Genomic DNA, 16,448 nt, shown 5'->3' with positions numbered 1-16,448 from the left:
CACAATGGGAAGTCTTTTCACAGCTTCTTGTTCAGACCAAGATCCAAGCAAAGACCACACTCTCTGTTGTTTTTCTCTGAAGCCTATTAATCTAGAACAATCCCCCCAATCCCTGCCCCCTTGTGTTTTTTTGGCCATGCCCACAGCATGCAGATGTTCCTAGGCTAGGGATCAAACCCCCACCAGAGCAGTGATCCACGCCACAGCAGATCCTTAACCACTAGGCCACCAGGGAACTCCCTGCCCCCTTTTATCAGTGAGCCCTTTAAAGAAAGAGTCTCTGGAGTTCCCATCATGGCTCAGTGGTTAATGAACCTGACTAGTATCCATGAGGATGAGGGTTCGATCCCTGGCCTCGCTCAGTGGGTTAAGGATCCAGCATTGCTGTGAGCTGTGGTGTAGGTCGCAGACAAGGCTCGGATCTGGCGTTGCTATGGTTGTGGTGTAGGCCGGCAGCTATGGCTCCAATTGGAGCCCTCGTCTGGGAAGCTCCATATGCCTTGGGTGTGACCCTAAAAAGACAAAAAAAAAAAGTGGTAACACACTGACGGGTGCAAGCTTCTTACACACGGAAGAGGTCAGTTGTGCTGACCACACTCATTCACTGTCTCTCCAGAGATCCACCTGACTAGGTGTATTGTCCTTTTCAGGGTTATTTTAGCGACACAGTGATGTACTATGGCTTTTACACCAATTCGACCATCCGGCACGGGGACGGCGGGGCCTCCTACAACATGCAGCTGGCCTACATCTTCACCATCGGAGCGTATTTGGTCACCTGCTTTTTCAGTTTGCTGTTCAGGTGTGGAATGTCTGCATTTTCGGGTTCTAAGTGCTTTTCAGCTTTAGGCAACATTTAAGAGATTCAAGAGAGTCAAGAGTTACAAGGGAATCCATTGCTCTACCATGTCAACTTTCTGCTGCTGATCTTTCCTTGTCCTGGAGCATAAAGTATACATTTGGATAGAGGCAGAGAGGTTTTCAAGTGTCTTCAAAGACACTGGTCAGTCTGAAAATAAGGATGCAATGACTCAAGCCGTTTTTTTGTTTGTTTCTTTTCTGTTTTTTTTTTTTTTTTTTTTTTTTTCACAGCATATGGAAGATCCCAGGCCAGGGGTCAAATTGGAAATGCAGCTGTGGCCTATGCTACAGCCATGGTAACACTAGATCCTTAGCCCACTGAGCAAGACCAGGGATCGAACCCACATCCTCTCAGAGACAACGCCGTGTCCTTAACCTGCTGAGCCACAACAGGAACTCCATGACTCAAGAAGTTTTGATGGACAATTGTGGATTGATAGTTATCCAGAAGGATGTATGGATGTTCTATCTCTGTATTGGTTTATGATGTCTTTGTAACAAAGGGCCACAGACTGGGGGGCTTAAACAACAGAAATTTATTTTCTTAAATTCCAGAGGCTAGAAGTCCAAGTTCAAGGTGGCAATGGGATTGGTTTCTCCTGTGGCTTCTCTCCTTGGCTTGCAGACAGCCAGCCACCTTCTCACTGTGTCCTCATGTGATCTGCCCTCAGTGCATGTCTGAATCCTAATTTTTTCTTCTTTTAAGGACACCGGTCATATTGGATTAGAACCCACCTGTATGACCTCACTTTAGTCTAATTACCTCTGTAAAAACACTATCTCCAAATACAGTCACTCTCTTAGATATTATGGGCTAGGACTTCAGCATATTAATTTTTAGGGGATACAGTGCAGCTTATAACAACCTCACTGCCGGCATGATAATCCAAAATAAAACACGATCTTGTTTTGCCCTGTCAAACTGGGAACGGTTTCCTAAGCTGCTGTTACTTGGTGGTGGCAAATTTTGGAAAGGTAATGTCCAGCTTTTTTTTTTTTCTTTTTAGAGCTGCACCTGCAGCATATGGAAATTTCCGGGCTAGGGGTCTAATTGGAGCTGCAGGCCTACGCCACAGCCACGGCAACGCCGGATCCTTAACCCAAGGAGCATCATCTCTTTCATCCTTATGGAGACTATGTTGGGTTCTTTTTTTTTTTTTTTTTGTCTTTTTACCTTTTCTAGAGCTGTAACTGTGGCATATGGAGGTTCCCAGGCTAAGGGTCTAATCAGAGCTGTAGCTGTTGGCCTATGTCAGAGCCACAGCAATGCTGGATCCTTAGCCCACTGAGCAAGGCCAGGGATTGAACACGCAACCTCATCGTTCCTAGTCAGATTTGTTAACCACTGAGCCACGACAGGAACTCCATATCTTGGGTTCTTAACTCACTGAGCCATAATGGAAGCTCTGGAACTGTCCATTTGACTCAGCATTTTTAAAGTGCCAGACTTAGTGCTAAGAGCTTCCTGGGCTGGATTTCATTGTCTCCTGCTGACATCTCCAGGATAATAACAGCTGCCTTTCTTGCGTGCTTACAGCTCTAAGAGTGACACTGATTCTTGTGGTGGGCTGAATAATGCCCCCCACTTTTCAAAGATGTCCACATCCTACCCTCCAGGACTTGTGAAAAGGTTACCTTATCTGGCAGAAGGGATTTTGCAGATGTGGCTTGGAGCTATTGTTGCTGTGGCTGTGGTGCAGGCTTCAGCTACAGCTCCAATTCGACCCTTAGCCCAAGAACTTCCATATGCCACCAGTGTGGCCATAAAAAAATAAACAAACAGACAAAAAAAAAAAAACAGACTAAATACATGCTGTTAAGCAAGTAAGTTTGGGGCAATTAATTATAGAGGCAAAAGGAAACGACTACAACTCTAATAGTAACTCTGTGAGGTGTGAACTGCTATTGTCCCCATTATGTAGATGTGGAAACTGAGGGTCAGAAGAGTTAAAATGACAAAATTCCCCAGCTGGCGGTCTAGGGTTATAAAGTCAGATCCCAAAGCTGGTGATGGCTATGGTGTGGGCTGTTGCAGAAGAACTTGGGGCTCGGTCTTCCGTGTTGTCTTCCACCATGAATGATGGGACTTTCCTTTGTTTTAATCTCTGCACCCCCAATGCTTGTCCTAATAACCCTTGGGTATTTTGGGTTTTGCCCTCCCTAGCATGGCCAGGTATTTCCGGAACAACTTCATAAACCCCCACGTTTACTCCCGAGGGATTGCTAAACTCATTTTTTGCTGGGATTTCACCGTCACGCATGAAAGTGCTGTAAAGCTGAAACAGAAGAATCTGAGCACTGAGATACGGGTAAGACAAGATAGCTTTACACCCCTTCCCATGGCCGGTCTTCTTTCCTCTTTTATCATATCTGTGATTTTTTTAAAACAATAGTTATTTTTTATTTCCCTGAACATTGGCAAAAACCCAAAAACAAAACCCTGAATTATTTAAATGCCTGTGCTGGTGATGATATAGGGAAATGGTAATTTTCACACAACGTGACTTTGTAATTGATACAGGCTTGCCTTATAAAATAAAATTTTAAATAATTGTTATTTAAAAAATAACAATTTTGGAGTTCCCCATTGTGGCTCAGCAGAAACTAATCTGACTATCATCCATGAGGACACAGGTTCGATCTCTGGCCTTGCTCAGTGGCTTAAGGATCTGGCATTGCCATGAGCTGCGGTGTAGGTCGAAGACTCGGCTCGGATCCCACGTTGCTGTGGCTGTGGTGTAGGCTGGCGGCTACAGCTCTGATTCAACCCTTAGCCTGGGAACCTCCGTATGCCATGGGTATGGTCCAAGCAGAATTTATAAACAAAGTGTTTTTTGGAGTTCCCGGCGTGGCACAGTGGTTAATGAATCAGACTAGGAACCATGAGGTTGCGGGTTCGGTCCCTGGCCTTGCTCAGTGGGTTAAGGATCCGGCGTTGCCGTGAGCTGTGGTGTAGGTTGCAGACGTGGCTCGGATCCCGCGTTGCTGTGGCTCTGGCGTAGGCCGGTGGCTACAGCTCCTGTTCAACCCCTAGCCTGGGAACCTCCATATGCCGCAAAAGCAGCCCAAAGAAGTAGCAAAAAGACAAAAAAAAAAACCCCAAAAACAAAGTGTTTTTTGTTTTTGTTGTTGTTTGTTTTTGTTTCTTTTTTGGCTGCCCTGTGGCATGTGCAGTTCCCAGGCCAGGGATCAGATCCAAGCTGCAGTTGGATCCTTAACCCCCTGTGCGGGGTCAGGGATCAAATCTCCATCCCAGTGCTGCAAAGATGCTGCTGCTCCATAGCATCACATTGGGAACTCCAAATGAAGGGGTTTTGACAAGAGGGTGGCAGAGGGTTTCTTTCTTTCTTCCCTTTTTTTTTTTTTAAGGGCTGCACGTGCGGCATATGGAAGTTCCCAGGCTAGGGGTCGAATCGGAGCTGTAGCCACCAACCTACCCCACAGCCACAGCAACGCAGGATCCGAGCCACATCTGCAACCTACACCACAGCTCATGGCAACACTGGATCCTTAACCCACTGAGCGAGGCCAAGGATCAAACCCCACCTCCTCAAGGATACTAGTTGGGTTCATTTCCGCTGAGCCACAACGAGAACTCCTGCAGAGGGTTCCTTTGGCAGAGGGATCCCTGGTGTAGACACCCCGCCTCATTCTAAAAGAAGCTTCTGTGGCCTCAAGGTGCTTTTCCTGATCATGGTCCCAATCCCTGTTCCTCTGAGATGGAAAAGGTGTTTAATGAAGTGATGGGGGGTTTTGCCCATTTGAGATTTTCCCACAAGTCTCCTAATTCGAGTCCATCATGCACCTCCCCCTCTCTCTACCCTGTGGATCTGGGGTGGGTTTGTGTCTCTGGGAGCAGCAAGACCTGGGGGCGGGAGGGGGGGCCTTTGCTAACAGTGGAAGGGGGTCTGTGGGTGAACTCGACTTCCTTGTGTTTACAGGAGAACCTGTCAGAAATCCGCCAGGAGAATGTCAAGTTAACATTCAAACAGCAGTTGGTCCACTTCTCTGCCCACCTGGCAGCCTGGGTTGTGTCTACGGGAGTGGCCATTGCCTGCTGTGCGGCTGTTTATTACCTGGCTGAGAATAACTCAGAGGTAAGCAGAGAGGCAGGAGCTCCAGGGTCCAGAGGGCAGAAGAATAAGGGAAGGGAGGGCGTGGCGGAGGGGGAGGGTGGCAGAGAGCCCACCCCTCCAACCGGGTGGCCAGCAGCATCAGCACAAGTCTGCTAAAAAGTGCAGAATCCTGGGTCCCTTCTTTGGCCCAAGGGCTCAGCATCTATAGCATAAAAATATCTGCAGGTGATGTATGTGCAACGCCCAGAGCGGGAGGGTCGGGGCTAGTGGAGAGAAGGGAGGACTGAGATGGGCCGTGGACTTGGGATCAGGTTCTGATTTCTTCCTCTCTGAGTCTATCCCTAATGCCTCTCATAGCCCCTGGTACTGAGCAGACACTCAATAAGTACTGTGAACTGAGGGAGTTTGGCAAAAGATTTATTTTTCCAAGTCCCAGATTCCTTACCTGTAACCAGGAGTATCGGGCTTTGTAAGCATGCGATTAGGACGAGAGAAAAGTTATGTGGAGAGTCTATTTAGTGCATGGTCCTGTGGTGAGCAAGGAATATCAGCTTTTTCTTTTAATTATATGAACTCTGTGACTAATTAGCTAGGTGGGTGAAGTACTGTTTTTCTGTAGGTTTCACCTTTCTCTGCTGGAAAAGGGGGCTAATTGAGGCTCATCTTGCCACCCTCTAGAATTGTGATGCAGGTTGGTCAGATTGTGTGACTTTCTTTACGGGTTCCCCACACTCTCAGGATAAAATCCATCCTCCAGGGATTTGGTCTCCATCCCCTTGTTTAGTCTCCAGTCTTACAAAGTCTATAAGCATCTGGTTCCAGGCCTCGAGGACAGCATTGCAGCCAGAAGTGCAAGGGGTGCTTTCAAAACCATCTGGAGGTAGATGAGGGTGGGGCCAGGCCCCAGGGGAGGAGAACGGGGAATTGTCAGACATCGGATAAACCCACTGGATTGGCCCATCCCCCAAGGGCGCCTGGCTGAGGGGCAGCCCAGGCTTCACTCCAGCCAAATGCCAGAGTGGCGTCCCCGTGAAGGCAGGGACACCTCTCTGGTTCTCATACAAAGATGGGGCACCGGCTAGCAGAGGCTCCCCTTCCCCCTCATTCAGCACCAAGGACAGGGAAAGCCTGGTGAAATGAACAAGGGCACATGGGAGAAAGGAGGAGAAACTCTTAGTGCTTCAGTAGCTTTGGAGCTCCAGTGTTTGCTCCAAAGCCCGGGAGCCCATTCTCGGGTCCCCAGACCTCTTGGTAAGGAAAGTCAGGTCGCAGTGTGGCTGCTGGAGCTCAGGTCCCTGAGTCTGATAGACAGAGGTGACCCTAGGCTAGGGGCAAATCTGCTCCTTCCTACATGCGTGACCCCGGGCAAGCATCTTCACCTCTCTGAGCCTCAGGCCATCCATCAGTCAGGTCTATGAATATTCCCTGCTGGGCTGTAATGAGAATTAAAGCAGCCATGTGGGGGATTCTCAGCCCAGGGTAAGTGCTCAATAAATGGCATCTTAAGAGCTAATCTCAGAGGAGCCACTTCTGGGGTTTTCCCATCATGGAGGGTCTTCTGAGTCATGCAAAGAGGGGTCCAAGGTAGAATTGGCATCTTTTTTTAAAACTTCTTTTTGGGAGTTCCCGTCATGGCGCAGTGGTTAACGAATCCGACTAGGAACCATGAGATTGCAGATTTGGTCCCTGCCCTTGCTCAGTGGGTTAAGGATCCGGCGTTGCTGTGAGCTGTGGTGTAGGTCACAGACGCGTCTCAGATCCTGCGTTGCTGTGGCTCTGGCGTAGGCCGGTGGCTACAGCTCCGATTCGACCCCTAGCCTGGGAACCTCCATATGCTGCTGGAGCGGCCCAAAGAAATAGCAAAAAAGACAGACAAAAAAAAAGAAAAAAAAACTTCTTTTTGTTGTTTTGCTTTTTTAGGGCTACACCTGTGGCCTGTGGAAGTTCCCAGGGTAGGGGTTGAATCAGAGCTGCAGCTACTGACCTACGCCACAGCCACTAGGAATCCGAACCATGCCTGTGACCTATACCACACCTCGTGGCAACACCGGGTCCTTAACCCACTGAGTGGGGGCCAGGGATCGAACCCGTGTCCTCATGGATGCTAGTCAGGTTTGTTTTCACTGAGCCACAATGAGAATTCCTAGAGTCGGCGTCTTGATTCTCTCTCTCCATCCCCTGCAGTTCCTGGCGAACCACAGGGACCCCGGGGCAGTGCTGTTACTGCCTTTCGTTGTGTCCTGCATCAACTTGGCTGTGCCTCGGTTCTACTCCATGTTCAGGCTGGTGGAGCGTTATGAGATGCCAAGGCACGAAGTCTACAGCCTCCTGATCCGGTAGGTGTGGCTGTCACTCTCGGCACCAGCCTCCATTTTCATGCAGGGAAATGGGACGGGTGCCAGAAAGGGTCATGCCCAAGTATCAAAGTTCTGTTTCCCAGAAAGAATTTCAAGAGTAAAATATGCTTATATGGTGTAGGTTAATAACTATAAAATCCAAAGAGCTCTGAGGAAATACAGTTATTGAGTACATCTACCTTTTTCTAAAATAAGGGCTTATCTTTCCCAGTTGTTCCCAGTCTGAGGATTAACACAATCTCAGTTATGAGATGTACAGATGGGCAGGTTGTGCACTGCACAAATGTTCTTGGCTAGGGAGTCTTATGGGGACTGATGTTATCCAGTGTTCCCATAAGCCGAACTGTGAGCATGAGTACCCACTGGATCAACCACATGGAACAGATGCATTTTGGTAATTCAACCATTCAAACAGAAGTGGAGGGAGTGCTTTTGCCAATTCATTTTGATTCCTACAAAGGCAATGTATGTGCTAGAGGTGACCCTATAATTTTTTGTTTGTTTTTGCTTTTTTAGGGCCGCACCTGCAGCATTTGGAAGTTCCCAGGCTAGGGGTTGAATGGGAGCTACAGCCGCCGGCCCACGACACAGCCACAGCCACACCAGATCTGAGCTGCATCTGTGACCTACACCACAGCTCACAGCGAGGCCGAATCCTTAACCCACTGAGCGAGGCCAGGGATCGAACCTGCATCCTCACAGAAACTAGTCGGATTCTTAATCCAGTGAGCCACAATGGGACCTCCTAGCTGTGTGATCTTGTACAAGTTATTTCATCTGAGTTTTGGCTTCCTCAGTGGTAAGATTGACATAAAGTACTATCTACCTGATGATAGAGTTGTAAAGATTGAGGAATGATGCAATAAAGTCCTCACCACATTTATGATCTCTGTTAGCATGAATAGTGATGAAGAGTGTGTATATTTACTACTATTACAGTGAGAAGTGAAATCACAAAGTTTGAAGCTGCCCAAGAGAGGTTGTATCAGTCAGAATAAATGAGGCTAAGCTGTGGTAACAAACAGCACCCCCCACACCTCAGGGCTTAGAACACAGAGGTTCATTTCTTGTTCAGGCTACATGTCCTCTGTGGATTGGCAGGGCATTTTGCTCATGTTAATCACTCAGGAATCCCGGCTGAAATTGCAGGAACCATCGCAAATATTGCTGATTGCCATTCCAGGGAGAAGACAGTGATTCCAGAAGGGTCTCACTGGCATTCAAGTGCTCTAGCCTAAAAGGGACACACGTGACGCATATCACTTCCATTCACAATTCATTTGGCAGAACAAGCAAGATGGCCGAACTCGACCATGGAGGGGGCAGGAATTTCCATCCTACCATGTGCCCCCAAGAAAATATTAGCAGACAGCACTCATGACTGCCGTGGAGGGTAACGATAGTTGTTTTCTCTTTTGTTATTTAGGAACATCTTTCTGAAAATATCAATCATTGGAATTCTTTGTTACTATTGGCTGAACATCGTGGCCTTGGCTGGTGAAGAGGTGAGACTTCCATGCTGTTTTGCCTTTAGTTTGGTTTCTTAGCCTTTGATGAGAGAAGAAGTGAGTTTCTCAAGTTTCTCAAGAGTTCTTTTTATGATATTAGAACAGCTGTCATTTTCTTCTTCCATCCCTCCATCCGTCCATCCACCCGTCCCTCCCCCCTCCATCCTTCCCTCCTTCCCTCCATCCATTCATCCTTCCATTCCTCTATCCGTCCATCCATCCGTCCTTCCCTCCCTCTCTCCATCCATCCTTCTATCCCTCTGTCCCTCCATCGTTCCATCCACCTGTCCCTCCCTCTCTCCATCCATCCATCCATCCATCCATGCCTCCCTCCATCCATCCATCCTTGGCATGTGCACCTGAAATGTTCCTTTCCCATTCAGCCAAATCTAAAAGTTCCCAATCCATCAGCTTGTAGCATTGGCTTCCTGCAGAGGTAACTGACCACTAGTTTCATAAACCGACTCCTTCAGCCTTCCAGTTTGTACTCGTCTGCTAAACCCCTAGGCCACTTTCTTCATCAAGTGGATATTGGTTTCTTATAAGGTTCATAAGCAAAAAGAGGGGAAGTATCATTAGCCATCGACACTTCTTGCCCTCCTTGGTTGAGAAATGGGATCCAAAGGGCATGGGCCAGAGAAGAAAAGCAGAGAGGTAGGGGGAGGGCAAGTTTGGGTTCATGGGGAGGGCAAGCCCGAATGGGGGAAGAAGGAGCGTGGAAAGAGAATAAACACTCTTAGAAACAAACTCAGCCTAAGGGTGCGTTTCTGCTGAGAGTGAGTCTGCTTTTCAGGGCCACAAAGACTCCTGGGCAAATGAAGCCACCAGCCACATCCTCATGAGCGCAGGGTGCCAAGAACGGGTGGGAACTGAGAGGAGGCAACAGCCTCTTCCCACACCCCAACTCTTGTTTGCCTTCCAGTGTTGGGAAACCCTCATTGGCCAGGAAATCTACCGGCTCCTTCTGATGGATTTTGTGTTCTCTTTAGCTGATTCCTTGCTGGGGGAGTTCCTGAGGAGGTAAATATTGGTCTGTCTTAAGCAATTCGTACCTGACTTTGTAACCAGAGCTGCAGCCTCGGCCGAGCAGGAAGTCTGGGTCCCTTATGTACATTGTTCTAAGTCTGCCTCTTGTCCTTTGGGGTAGTGTTTTCTTCTGAATTAACTGCAGTGTCACCTTGATTGGAGAGTCCTGTTGTCACAGTTCATTTAGCTCAGCTGGCTCTTTAAAACCTTCTTCTGAAAAAGAAAATTCTCGAAATTCAACGCAGAAATGGAGTCATTTGAAATCTTACCCAACATGGATAATTTTAATATCCTAGTATATATGTATATTCTTCCATATTTTTCTATGAATCTACTTCTTTGTGGATATGTATGTACTCCTTAATTTTTCAAGTCCAAGTGAGGTCACACTGCAGAACCACTGTGGAGTTTGTTCTTACTGATGTTATCACGAATCACTATGACTTTCCATGCTTGTACCTATAGATTTATCTCATTTTTTGGTCTTTTTTTAAGGCCACACCTGTGACATATGGAGGTTCCCAGGCCAGAGGTCGAATCGGAGCTGCAGCTGCTGGCCTACACCACAGCCACAGCAACACGGGATCCAAGCCGCATCTGCAACCTATGCAGGAGCTTGCAACAATGTTGGATCGATCCTTCACCCACTGAGTGAGCCCGGGGGCCAAACCCTCATCTTCATGGACACTATGTCACCTTCTTCACCTGCTGAGCCACAACGGGAACTCCCCAAATTCACTTTTTTTTTTTGGTCTTTTTAGGGCTGCACCTGAGGCATATGGACATTCCCAAGTTAGGGGTCGAATTGGAGCTGTGGCCACTGGCCTACACCACAGCCACAGCAACGCCAGATCTTTAATCCACTGAGCGAGGCCAGGGATAGAACCTGCGTCCTCATGGATGCTATTCAGATTCATTTCCGCTGAGCCACGACGGGAATTCCTCCCCAAACTCACTTTTAGTCCAGCCTCTGTTCAGGGTCTGGGCATAAAGATGAGAAGTTGTTTTGTTTTTTTAACAGCAGTTTTTTATTGGCAACTCCTCTGTATGAAAAAAAAAAAAAAACAACCAAAAAACAAAAACCCAAAGTGGTCTCAAATTTCTTCAGAATAAATGGAGATTTAGTTTTCCTCCTTGTGGGTTTAGGAAACAGGGAAACACCATGAATTCAATAGCAGTAACTAAAAGTTGAAAAAAATTTCAGTTTATTTGTGTTGAAAGGCCCTGAGTTTGTCTAGTCTCTGGGAAAAAGAGCTTTAACAAGTAAAAAGTGGCATAAACAAGACAACAGGTGAGATTATTTAAATAATATTGCATTTAAATAATACCCATTATTAATTAATAAATAATTATCTATTGAATTAATAGGTGGGATAATTTAAATAATGTTATCTAGAATTTTTATGAACCACTTTAGCAATACCTCCACTCAAGTGTGTTGTGTTAGTTCCATTTTTCCTCAATTCCTCAATTATTTCTTTGAAATCATGTTTATGGTTGGAACTTTTCAAAACTTGCAAGGGGGAGTTCCCACCATGGCTGAGCGATAATGAATCCGACTAGTAACCATGAGGAAGAGGGATCCATCCCTGGCCTCGCTCAGTGGGTTAAGGATCCAGCGTTGCCATGAGTTGTGGTGTAGGTCACAGATGAGGCTCGGATCCCACAGTGTTGCTGTGGCTGTGGGGTAGGCTGGCAGCTTCAGCTCCAATTGGACCCTTCGCTTGGGAACTCCCATATGCTGCAGGTGCAGCCCTAAAAAGCAAAACAAAAGAAAACAAAATTTTGCAAGGGAATTTATGTGACTTTAAACTGGTGGGGGATCTCCTTTGTCAAATGTGGGGGAACCTTGGAAGGAGGGAATTGATGGTTTGGTTATTCAACTCATTACATTTTCACAGAATCATTGGGACACGGTTTATCAGAAGTCTCGGCTTACAGGAGTTTGACATTGCCAGGAATGTCCTGGAACTGATCTACGCACAGACTCTGGTGTGGTAAGGTTTTGTTTGGTTTTGTTTTTTTTCCTCCATTTTTTAAAGTTTTATTGAAGCATAGTTGATTTACAATGCTGTGTTCTGCAGTACATTTTGAGAATATTTGGTTTGCCGAGTGGTTCCCACCTGATGGTGGGCTCAAGAGTTTCAGGGGCAACACTTAGAATCTATTGCTTTTCAAAGCTGCCCAGGTGATAACCAATCCGGCCAGTCTGAGAACTAGGAAATCATGTCCCAGACTATTCTTTTCCTTTATAAGGATTTCAGCCAAGAATCAACATTAAGCAGGAGTCCCAAGCTGGAGGACCCCAGGCTGTATCCAGCCTGAAAGTGTGTGTTGCTCGTCCGACACAGTGCCTTTTCTAAAAATTCACCACCAATATTTAAATCAAGAGATTGGGAGTTCAGCAGTAACAAACCGGACTAGTATCCATAAGGATGCAGGTTCCACCCGTGGCCTCACTTGGTGGGTTAAAGATCCAGCGTTGCAGCAAGCTGCGGTTTAAGTCCCAGATGTGGCTCAGATCCCGTGTGGTTGTGGCTGTGGTGTAGGCAGTAGCTGCAGTTCCAATTCGACCCCTAGCCTGGGAACTTCCACATGCTGCAGGTGTGGCCCTAAAAATAAAAAAAATAATAATAAAAATTAAAAAAAAGAGAGAGAGAGAGAGAATGAGAGTAGGAAGAAACAAGAGTTTTCACACAAAACTTAAAATTTCTTTGGCCAAAAATTTTCTGCACAGCGGGTTAAGGACCCTGTGTTGTCTCTATAGCAGCTTGGGTCACACCTGCAGCTTGGATTCCATCTCTGACCTGGGAGCTTCCATGTGCCACGGGTGTGGCCAAAAAATTTGAAAATTTTGAAAAATAAATAAATACAACTGTTGGCTCCTCTCCAAAATAGGAAAGATCAAGACCATCTCCCATTATGGTAACAACTGGCTGGGCTTTGAACCGGGGTCAGCCACTCCGGTTTGCTGAAACCGGCCTCTATACACTGGCACCAGCTAAGTCTCGGAGACAGTGTCCAGTTCTCTAAAGCTTTCTTTTTTTGTTTTTTTCAGGGCCGCACCTGCAGCATATGGAGGGTCCCAGGCTGGGGGTTGAATCAGAGCTACAGCTGCCGGCCTACACCGCAGCCACAGCAATGCCAGGTCCAAGCTGCATCTGTGACGTACACCACAGCTCAGGGCAACACCAGATCCTTTACCCACTGCGTGAGGCCAGGGATGGAACCGACATCCTCATGGATCCTCGTCGGATTCATTTCCGCTGCACCATGACGGGACCTCCTCAATGACTAGATGATGTTTTGGTTATTCAACTCATTACATCTTCACAGAGTCATTGGGATGCAGTTTTCAATCCTAGACCCCGAGCCCTCAGATTATTGACCATTCGACAGTCATTCCCAAGGGAATGTTCGCATCGAGGGCAGAGAAGTTGCAATCAGAGATAGTCGTTATTACTTATGGACCTTGAAGATTTTTGTTAATAAATCATAAATACGCACAATTGAAAACACACATGTGTTTTCCTTTCTCCGTGGCCCTTATAGCTTCAACCTCTGTGGGTTTTAGAAGAATATTGTCTTTGACGATGAGCTTTAAAGGAGAAAATAGAGTGAGTGTAAACGGAAATTGAGTGTATATTAGGGATGATGGTAGAAAAACAGGTGAAGAAAGTGTTTTCTAAACTCAGGTCTTTTGAATATCAGCCTGCCTGTTTTTTTTGTTTGTTTGTTTGTTTTTCCTGGCATCTCTATCACCTGTACTGTTTTTTACTTAATATTATCTTTTATTTATTTATTAAAAAAATTTTAATTACGGTTGACTTACAATGTTCTGTCAATTTCTGCTGTACAACAGCAACAACAAATTGACCCAGTTATACATTTATATACATTCGATATTATCTTTTAAACTGTTTGCCTTTTTAAAAAACTTAAATGAGTGTTTTTTCATCATAAATGGAAAATCATATTATTTGACAGAAATTGCAAATGATTTTTTTTTTTTTTGCTTTTTAGGGCCACACCTGCCGAATATGGAGGTTCTCAGGCTAGGGGTCCAGTCGGAGCTACAGCTGCTGCCTACACCACAGCCACAGCAACATCAGATCTGAGCTGTGTCTGCGACCTACACCACAGCTCATGGCAATACCGGATCCTTAACCCACTGAGCGAGGCCAGGGATCAAACCTGAATCCTCATGGTTCCTGGTCGGATTTGTTTCTGCTGTGCCACGATGGGAACTCCACAAGTGATTATAAAAATAAAATCAATCCCATGACAAGAATATATATATATTTATATATATTTTGGCCATGCTCGTGGCATTTGGAAGTTCCCAGGCCAGGGACTGAAGCCAAGCCATAGCAGTTACAACTGCCAAATCCTTAACCACTAGACCATCAGGGAACCCCCGATTCAGTCTCATCACAAGAAATCATTAAATTCTAGCTAGATGTTGCTATCTGTCAAGGCTCTCAGTCTAAAAGCTGCTTCCTTTTTTTCTTTTTTTAAGGGAGGTTGGCAAGTGTTAGGACTTAAAGACATTCTAGCAGCAAACTGAGACGTCCCTCTTTTGGCCTCAGAAGCTTTGAAGAGAGTTGAAGAGGGGGAGTCCTTCTCATTTGTAACTCAATGAAGTTTTTTTTTTTTTTTCCTTTTCTAGGGCCACACCCCAGCATATGGAGGTTCCCAGGCTAGGGGTCTAATCAGAGCTGCAACTGCCGGCCTACACCACAGCCACAGCAACACCAGATCCGAGCCACGCCTGCAACCTATGCCACAGCTCACGGCCACCCCGGATCCTCAACCCACTGAGCAAGGCCAGGGACTGAACCCACAACCTCATGGTTCCTAGTTGGATTCATTAACTACTGCGTCACGACGGGAACTCCTCAATGCAGTTCAATGCCCGTCTCTGCAGGACCTCAGACCTTCTCAAAAGCCATAGAGACAAGAGGAGTTCACATCCCACCTTTGGGACCCCTAGCTTAGGGCTGGCTGGAGGCCATCTGGTGGTTTCATGGCTGTGCGCGTACCGTGCCCTGCAAAATCTCTTTTCCAAAGCGTGGATGCTGGGTGTGGCGGAAATTGGCTTGCTGTGTTGGAAGCAATCTCTTCTGAATATGAGTTTTATAGGACTTCCATAACAAAGTACCACAGGATGGGTGGCTTAAACCGCACACACGTATTTTCTCATCATTCTGAAGCCTCGAAATCCAAGATCATGGTGTTGGCAGGCTTGGTTTCTTCTGAGGCTTCCGTTCTTGGCCTATAGATGGCGCCCTCTCCCTATGTCCTCACATGGTCTTCCCCCTGTGTGAGTCTGTCAGGACCCCCTGGGGACCTCATTCTACCTTAATCCTCTATTTTTTTTATTTTATTTTTTTGTCTTTTTAGGGCCACACCTGTGGCATACAGAGGTTCCCAGGCTAGGGGTCAAATCAGAGCTGCAGCAGCCAGCCTACACCCCAGCCACAGCAACAGAGGATCTGAGCCACGTCTGCGACCTACACCACAGCTCACGGCAACACTGGCTCCTTAACCCACTGAGCGAGGCCAGGGATCGAACTGAGTCCTTACAGATACTAGTCACGTTCGTTATTGCTGAGCCATTATGGGAACTCCTTAATTCTCTCTTTAAAGGCCATAATCCCAGGAGTTCCCAAGCAGCTCAGCGGGTTCAGGATCCAGCATTGTCACTGCAGTGGCTTGGGTCACTGCTGTGGTACAGGTTAGATCCCTGGCCCAGGATCTTCTGCATGCCATGGTGCAACCAAAAGAAAAAAAAGAAAATCCATATCTCCAAATAGAGTAACATTCTGAGGTAGTGGAGGCTTAGGACTTCGACATATAAATTTTGGGAGGGACACCATTCAGCCCTTCACACCCCATTCCCTTCCCTCCATATGTGTCCCCCTGATCTCTGATCCTCACCCCCTCTCTCTCATAGGATTGGAACCTTCTTCTGCCCTCTGCTGCCCTTTATCCAAATGATTACTCTCTTCATCATGTTTTACGTCAAAAATGTGAGTCAGCCTGATGTTGGAACCCCCGGCGGTGGTTGGAACTGGGGGGTGGGGTGGGGGAGTTCCCACTGTAGCATAATGGGATGGAGGCGTCTCTGGAGCGTTGGGACACAAGTTCAATTCCCGGCCTGGAAACTCTAGCCTCAGCCAAAAAAAAAAAAAAAAAAGGCATTGGGGGTGAGGCGTGCTGGAAAGAATATCAGGACGCTGGTGCCCGGCGTGCTTCTTGGGCACAGGTGGGAGGTGACTGCTTCTCTTTCTTCAGATCAGCCTGATGATGAACTTCCAGCCTCCGAGCAAAGCCTGGCGGGCCTCACAGATGATGACTTTTTTCATCCTATTACTCTTCTTCCCGTCCTTAATCGGGGTCCTGTGCACCCTGGCCATCACCATCTGGAGGTAGGAGATGGCCCTGCTGGGGTGAGGGGTTAGAGATGGGGTGGGTGAGTGTTTTAAAAGGCAGGTGTTGGAGTTTCCCTTGTAGCTCAGTGGTCAAGAACCCAAGTAGGATCCAGCAGGATGCAGGTTCGATCCCTGGCCTCGATCAGGGGGTTAAGGATCCAGCGGTGCCCTGAGTTGTGGTGTAGG

The 16,448-nt window shown here is 47.0% G+C and overlaps 1 protein-coding gene across 5 annotated transcripts in view; it reads left to right on the top strand.

The window, feature by feature from the left end:
• TMC5 (transmembrane channel like 5) overlaps positions 1–16,448 on the top strand; it is an 83,378-nt gene that overhangs the window by 54,871 nt on the left and 12,059 nt on the right. For all 5 annotated transcript variants that reach the window (XM_047780396.1, XM_047780395.1, XM_047780394.1 and 2 more), the window contains exons 8-16: positions 651–802; positions 3,026–3,170; positions 4,803–4,958; positions 7,122–7,273; positions 8,721–8,799; positions 9,725–9,822; positions 11,730–11,825; positions 15,785–15,860; positions 16,126–16,259. In XM_047780396.1, the coding sequence (XP_047636352.1) occupies positions 651–802; positions 3,026–3,170; positions 4,803–4,958; positions 7,122–7,273; positions 8,721–8,799; positions 9,725–9,822; positions 11,730–11,825; positions 15,785–15,860; positions 16,126–16,259 (1,088 nt within the window). The remainder of the gene's footprint in view (positions 1–650; positions 803–3,025; positions 3,171–4,802; positions 4,959–7,121; positions 7,274–8,720; positions 8,800–9,724; positions 9,823–11,729; positions 11,826–15,784; positions 15,861–16,125; positions 16,260–16,448) is intronic.

Source organism: Phacochoerus africanus, chromosome 5, assembly GCF_016906955.1.
Source record: "Phacochoerus africanus isolate WHEZ1 chromosome 5, ROS_Pafr_v1, whole genome shotgun sequence".
NCBI classification, from domain to species: Eukaryota; Metazoa; Chordata; class Mammalia; order Artiodactyla; family Suidae; genus Phacochoerus; species Phacochoerus africanus.
The sequence above is the reverse complement of the archived record's forward strand: the minus strand, read 5'-3'. Positions and strand labels throughout refer to the sequence as shown.